Source organism: Rhagoletis zephyria, unplaced genomic scaffold (genome assembly GCF_001687245.7).
Source record: "Rhagoletis zephyria isolate East Lansing unplaced genomic scaffold, Rhagoletis_zephyria_1.1 Rzeph_scaffold_12410, whole genome shotgun sequence".
Classification (NCBI taxonomy): domain Eukaryota; kingdom Metazoa; phylum Arthropoda; class Insecta; order Diptera; family Tephritidae; genus Rhagoletis; species Rhagoletis zephyria.
In genome coordinates, this window is record NW_016169484.1 from 1 (window position 1) to 8126 (window position 8126).

General features: G+C 35.4%; 1 protein-coding gene across 1 annotated transcript; it reads right to left on the bottom strand.

Moving 5' to 3' along the window:
- Nucleotides 1-1352: 1352 nt before the first annotated feature.
- LOC108377621 (lysophosphatidylcholine acyltransferase-like) lies at nt 1353-3836 on the bottom strand. Its single transcript, XM_017633894.1, has 7 exons — nt 3695-3836; nt 3220-3437; nt 2877-3144; nt 2145-2282; nt 1949-2074; nt 1574-1727; nt 1353-1499 (listed from the first exon to the last, which is right to left on the bottom strand). Exons 1-7 carry the CDS (start codon nt 3766-3768, stop codon nt 1371-1373), a joined length of 1107 nt encoding a protein of 368 aa, XP_017489383.1. The 5' UTR covers nt 3769-3836; the 3' UTR covers nt 1353-1370.
- Nucleotides 3837-8126: the final 4290 nt, after the last annotated feature.

Consider the following 8126-nt stretch of genomic DNA (forward strand, 5'->3'; position numbering starts at 1 on the left):
CCGATCTGGGCGGGGTTGTTGTAGCCGCTACAACAACAACAACAACACAACATTCATCCAAACAAGCTATCGCCTCGTCTGCTCTCTCGTTGCGTCCTATGCTCCTATGGACGAAAACGCAGACAACAGGGAGTCATCGAGCGTAATTCCATCTTGCCTTATTTGACGAGCTTAGACTTGGTTTCAGTAGATGATAAAGCTATGAGTGCTGCCGGGCTGAGTAAATTGCCGCTCTTTCTTTTGTGGAAGCGCTATTATTTAGTATGCTACAGGCCTCACATATGCCCAGAACTTCAGCCTGAAATTTGCGGGAATGGTTTGCCAGCCGCAGGGTCCGATTGACAGCAAGCCCTCCGGAATAGACTTCTGTCCCTACACCGCAGTCTATCTCGGAACCGCCAGTGGATATACAGATGACTTCCTATCAGCTTGGCTATTTTTCATTGCCTTCTGGATGGAAACCACATAAGTTCATAAAAGCCAAAATCCAAGCTTGATGGCATGTAGTCCGTGACTTTATTTGCTATCGGACTAAGGCTTTAGATTGAGCTATGTCGAAAGGTCGGAAGACACCCTGAGTCTTACTGCTGTGTACATGACGATATCCTTTAGGTAAAGATCAATGGGTATCATATTGATGACGAAATTCAGTGCTTCTGTGGAACATGATTTCAATGCCCCAGTAATTCCTGAACATGCCGCTTTTTGTATACTACTTAGACTTTTGACAATGTACTGTATATTTAAATACCATGGCGCAGCAGGTAACGATTAGCCTTATCATAGCGTTGTACATCCACATCAGAAGTTTCAGTTTTAATTCCCAGCTTCTACGCCAACGCTTGGGACGATGTCAATATAATATAATTGTTGCACTCAAAAAAATCAAAAGACAAATCGCATCTCGCATATTCCTAATAGTAGCTTCCGTTTTCGTTCCAGTCAAACATTTTTAACTATACCATAGAAACAAATTTTGTGCACTAAAAGTTGTATTTTTTTTTTTAATATGACCAGCAATACACGGAAAGCTATTAGGTCACGCCCCACAATTTGAACCATGAGACTCGAGGGACGATGCGACGTTACCTACCCGTGCAAGAGCTATCACCTTAACACAAGAGATGGTTTGGGGGCGGTTGTTAAAACCATAACATCCCACAATCTATCACTGGTATTATGAGTATCAAAGTAAGGCAAAACAATGTATGTGAGGTTGCCCAAAGTGTACAGTAAGAGAGTAAAAACTGTCTTTTTCAGGCTTTTGCAGAACGAAGATACGCGGTTTTGAACTTTAAACGACGATATGTATGTGTAAGCCACACTACTTATAATTTCATTACTTTATTTTTATGAGCTTAAAATTAAAACTAAGTCAAGAAAAAAATGCAACTTACATTCGTTATGGCACGCAAAAATACGATGATCTCTTCATTCTTTAATTTACAAAATTGTGAGCATAACAGAAAACTCTTCAAGCTGACTGTGTAATTGTGATGCTGCAAAACAAAAGCAAGAAAGAAAAGTAATATTTAAGAGAAAAGGGTACGATTATATTTCCTAAACATCTTACATGATCTAAAAGTGCAAAAAGCTGGTGTAGATGCGTACTCTTGGCATCGAGTTGCAGCAAATCAGCAAAAGTAAATATGTCTAATCGGTCAGTATTGTGTAAGCTAAGGAAATCAGCGACTAATTCTTGGTCACGTTCGGAATCCGGTAGGAAGCTGTAAAAAGGAAATAGGGATAAAGCAAAATAAATAATGAAACATGGCAAGTAAATTAAAATTTAAACACGTGTATGTGAAAATATTAAAAAAAAAAATTAAAATGTGTAAAAAATAAGGCAAAGCAGCTAAAAATTTTTAGTTTGGTAAACTGTTAGCATAAAGCAATGCAAAAGACAGCAAGCAATTCAGTTCAGTTCAATACGTCTGCCCACGCTTACCCCAAACTGTAAAGCACACGTTCAATTTCGATAATATCACCAGGGTAGGGCACACGCATATCTTTGGCACGACTCATTGTAATCACATCTTCGAATGAATATTCTGACGTTGGCACACCGAGTGCTCTAAGGAGAAGGAAATAAGCAAATTTAAATTTTAGAACGACAAATATGTTATCTTGCATCTGGTACTCACTTCGCCATAACATCGCGCACATTTTGTGCATATAAATTTGCATCAGCTTTTTCCTCTTCTGATGGCGTGTAGACAGGCAAAAATTCGATTTCGCAACGACTATAGAATTGCGCCATCGTCAGCCAAAGTAGCTTGAGGCTAATTATTAACAAATATAGAAATATGTTATTAACACTATGATTGATATTGCTTATTTATATTGAATACATTTTCACACAAATTATAAAAACTATATATTGTACTACCTAATATCTATGCATGTACATATCGCTCATTTACTTTACTAGTATCACAACTCAAAAAATACAAATATTGAGCAAAATTTGCAGAAATGATCGCTAACTCTTCTTCTATCTTGTGTAAAAAGCTGTATGGATTACAAGTATTTCGCTAGAATAAAATATGTATTCAATTTACCATAGAAGTATATGTTAATTCAAAACTTTAAAGCCGTTTTTCTCGAAAATATCAAATATCAACGCGATTTTTTTGCAGCTCCAAAATAGCACTTTATTATAAAAAAATCTAATGCCTACCAAATTTAAAACTGCTTACCAAAAATTATTCTAAAAGTTCTGATTAAAGTTTGAAATAATGATGAAACTTATATTCTTTCATAATTTTTGCACAAAGTTTGAAATTTGGACTTACATACATTCACGAAATTATGCCAAAAATAAAAACAAAATTAAATGTGAAGTTAATAATTGAAGCCCTCACTAGGCTACTTACACGCCAGGTCCATCCCATGTCCAAGTGAATGAATCATATTTGTTGGGGTACTTCAACAACACCGGCTGTACCGGCACCCCCGGATAAAAAGCTCCAGGCTTAAATTTAATCAACGCCTTTCGATTAGTGCATGTACCCTCGGAAAATATCACAACTTGAGGCCATTCATCCTCGGAACGTGCGCGTTGTACAATTTGACGTATCGTATTTTGACGCGAATTCGGATCCTCCCGCTGCACATAAATGGGTTGAGCAAAATTGATGATTTCTATTAAAGATAAAAAACAATTAAAAATATATTACTTAGTTAGGTGATGAAAATGTAAACAAATGAAAAACTTACTGCCTAGCAGTGGTATATCGGCTGTTTCGCGCTTAGCCACAATTGACGGTGGTCCAGTTGCTACAACAATAATCGAATCCACATAAGAGGAGTGTGGTGCCACGACCATAATGGGTGCTTGTTTGGGTGATGCACGCTCGCCAGTCAATTTGATATGCATAAAAGTGCCAGCAGCAAAGAGTGTGCGCATAGCACCAGAGGTTACGCGTTGACATTGTCTATGCAATGGAAAGGGAATTTAATGATAAATGCGACCTGGTCTACGGAAAGGGGGCTTAGGTGTCAAAAAATCAATTTTCACTTTTTGGTTGATTCGAATGGAAGATGAGATGCTTTTCACTTTTAACAGCTTTTTCACAGAAAACTAGTTTTCGCACGTAAGCTCCCTTTTCGTAGACCAGGTCACATATTATGAAAGTCAAAAATATACATACATACATACATAATGAATTTTTTTTTTTTTTAATCGACTTACTTTCGCCAACCGGTTATTGGTTTTGACATTAGTTCATCCAATGTTAGACCATAGAGGCCAATACAGGCAAACATCCACGCAGATAGTAGAGAGAGAACACAGCCGACAACGCGAATTGGCAACAAAAGCACTGTTAGCACATAAACCTGCAATACAAAATTTAAGCCATAAATTGTTAGCAGGTGTTTCCTGAGTAATCGTAAGGTTTTGTATTGGATGAATCTTATCATATAAATACTACTTGATTTGGACTATAGAGAAATCACACTGGTGTGCTTGAAAATTGGCCCTGACACCATTCTGCAAATTTCTGATGGGAAATCATATTCACAATTTGAATCAGACAACGTTTGAAAGGAACGGCCAGCTAAAAATTCCAAATCAACTTAATTGAAGACATTTAAATTTACATCCTGAAGACTTAGAAACATGCATATAAATTTAATTTAAATGGAAAATGATTTTTTTTCCTGTCAATTTCCATATAAAATTTTAAACAATTAAACAATTTTTCAACTAAATGGCTCTCGTGAAATTGGCTGTTAAAGCGGAAAAATGCGCAGTATGACATTAAAGAGTTGATCAAAAAAATAAATAATATTGCCATAAATTTTAAAACTCAGCGGACGCATTTCAATGTGGATCGACCTTTTTTTTAATAAATGCTGCAACAAGTCAGAATGTTAGGAATAGTATAACAAAGTATAAAGAAGTAAATGAAAATTTGAATATATGAGCCGTTTATAATACCCCTCTTGTCACAAGAGTCTTGTCTGCAAGTCTCAGAGAAGGAAGCCTACATCAGATGGGCAAAAAACATAACTCAAGAGAAAATCGCGTTTTTTTCGGTGCATTAACTTTAGACGATAGGACGCATAACAGTTGTTTGTAACAGCCAGAACGAATCGAGATAGATATAGAGAAATGTATACATAAATGATCAGAATAAAAAAAAAGAAATCGATTAAGCCATGTCTGTCTATCCGTCCTTTGGTACGTAGGTTGCCCTTTATCCAAGGGAGGTTGGTATTGAAAATGGGCAGATTCGGGCTGTAACCACGCTCACTTCCCATATAACGGTATTTTCGAAAAATGCAAGAATTGCGCTATTTCAGTAAATATTAGATGCAAATTGTTGAAAATTAGTATGTGGAGTAGAATTGTGGTAAACAATAATATTATTATGAAATTTCTGGAAAATGGGCGTGACCCCACCCACTAAGGTACGAGGCTTAACTAGGGCCTAGCTAAGAAATCTGTTGAAAATCTTTAAAATCGGGCAATAACCACGCCCACCTCCCATATAACGGTAATTTACAGAAACACGAAACCTGCGGTAAATCAGTAACTACGGAAGCTAATTAACTTAAAATCGATGATTTCAATAACCACTTAGCAGAAAAGTAGAATATTATAAATTTTTGGATAATGGGCGTGGCGCCACCCACTTATGATCACAAATGTATATCTCGGTAACCGATTTATCAATTTCTACCAAACTCGGTGCACTTAATAACCTTGGTACGAAAAAGCAACCCAATAGATAATTTGAAGAGTTAAAAGCCCTTTCGAAAGGCCTTCTTGAGAATCAAGAGGCCTTCCACTCTACATTACTTTCTCCTTTCCTTCTTGTATGGAGTGGCACAAATTGAAGGGCTTCCTCTTTCGTTACCCATAGAAGGCCTTCCAGAAGGGCTTTTATAGGACATACTTCAGAAGGCCTTTTGGAGGAGTTCTTTAAGGCTGCTTCTTTAATTTATAAAAATCATACATCTTTGAAGTATTTGCATCAAATTTGAGTTATTGTAACTTAAAATTTTTATTGAAATTCATTTGTAATGTTAAATAATATAAATTTATGCATTCGCGTAAATTGTAAATGGATAAACCCTTCTAGAAGGCATGCAAGGAAGTACTTTTTCAGCCCTTCTTGGGTAGGCGTCTTAGGATGGCTTCGCTTAAGAAGGCCTACCTAAATTATCTTCTGGAAATTTGTTGCAAATTATTGAAATTGAAAATTATGATAATTACTCGCGCTTCCCGTATAACGGAACATTTCAGAAATATGAAAACTCCGATATTTCAATAACTGAGGACGCATACTTACTCCAAGTTAATAGTTACAACAATATCCTAACAATAAATAAGACTGCTATAGACTTTTAGGAATGGGGCGTAACTACAAATGGTGTACCTCGGTAACCACTTAATCGATTTGTACCTAACTTGGTCCAATTATATCACTAAGTCTAACTCTGCATATATCGAAAATGTTTGAAATCGGGTAAACACCCCTACTTATCATGCGAAGGTAGTTCAGAGAAAATTGAAGCGAAGATATTTGATACCTGTGCCGAATATATAAAGTTCGGTTTCGCCCGAACTTATCCTTCTTAAAGTTTTTTCGTGGCAGAAATACACTCGGAGGTTTACCATCTTCTGCCTAAGGCCATCGCTATCTGAAAACACTTTGCTGTTAATCGGATCAGGGTTCGAAGAGTGGCTCTACCGAGTGGAATTGCACACCTCTAACCAATTTAAAGCAATTATTTTTTTATTTATACGAAACATTTTTTTTTTCTAAAAAAAGTTTTATACCTGAGTGTACATACGTACTTAGTATGGCTATTTAGAATGCGTTGAACTTGCATAGTTCTAAACGATTTAATTTTCAAAAATTAAAACCTAATTCAGTGCATTTTCCCTCTTATTTTTTTAGCAAGATAAAATACCTCCAAGTTTATACATATATATATAAATTATACAATCGCGAGATAAAAAAATAATTAAATAAAATTAAAGAGTATTACATACATATATGTATGTACATATGTATGTATGTAGTGGTCAAAACTAGTGGCGGTGGCAGCAGAAGCAGCACACAGCAGCAGAAGTAAATAAATACAAAAATAAACAGTAGGGCTATTCGCGATTCGGTGCATAAGAGCTGACAAATTTATGCAATTGCAGAAATATGCCATGGATTGTGAGCAACCTTTATTAAACTGTGATGGTAAAACTTTTTTAATCAGCTGATAGAAATGTCAACTAGATTTGCAATGCATAGCATTTTTATGCTATGGATTTTCGGTATTGCAAATTTGTCAAGCCATGGCAAATGCAAATGCGTGTATTTTGTTTGTGTATTGCAAATAATTTGCAATACAAATTTGCAATGAAATGATGCTAGGCCATTTGCACCGGATCGCGAATAGCCCTATCGGTTTATTTTTTATTGTACCCACATGTAAAAATACCACAGATATTTACATACTATGTATGCATATACAGTCAGCGTTAAAAATATGGATACCCTGATGTTTTAAAGATTTTATTTATATTTTCCGTACAAATTTTTTCTTATTTTTTTTATAAAAATATACTTCATTCAACAGCTAGAATCAATTTTTTTATTTTCATACCAAATTCTGAAAAATGCAAGAAATACCAAGAAATTTGCAATTTTTAAACTCGATTTCTAAGACAAATTTTTAGTATGCAGTTTTGTAGCACATTTTCTTCCAAATCGCTCATTTACTTCAATAGTGTCGCACCTAAAAAAAAAACCCAAACTCGAGAAAAACGGCTTTAAAAATTTGAATTTACATATACTCCCATAGTAAAAATTAATACTGGTAATCGATACATCTATGAAATTTTTGCTCAACATAGAAGAAGAAGTAGCGGTAATATCTGCGTACTTTACTCAAAATTTGTAATTTTTCGGTTATGACACTATTAAAGTAAATAAGCGATATAACCTTTTTTATATGAACACCAGCGAATTGAAACTAGGCTACATGGGCTACCAAATTGCATATTCGAAATTCTTCTTAGAAATCGAATCGAAAAATTGAACATTTCTGGCATTTTCCTACGAGTTCTTAATGAAATAAAAAAATATGCATATCACCGTTTAAAGTACAAAACCGCGTATCAAGAAAATGCAAAACCGCGTATGTGAGGTTGCCAAAATTTTATAAGAGAAAGTAAAACTTTTCAAATTTCAAAACGGTTCTCCTTTTTATCCCTAATTATCTCTTCTTCTTATATCTAAGATTGATATTTTTACAAAAAGAAATAAGAAAAATTTTCTATGGAAAATATGAATAACTAAAACCGTCAAAAACGTCAGGGTATGCTAATTTTTGACGCTGACTGTACATGCTTTTGCCTGTGCTTCAGCCATAGCCATCTGCCGGCACAAGTCACATAGGCCATGACCAATTCGCATGAAGAGCGCATATCTACACAACAATGTCGGCATTGAAATCAACAGTAAAAGGCAGAAAACAAAATAGAAAACGAAAATGAAAATGAAAGCAAACCAATATGAAGCGAAATATGTACAGAAAATTGCACTGAAAGGTAATCAGAGTAGAAGGCTGAAATGTAATCGGGCTTCATAGCAGCCACGCAGACGTTGACTCTG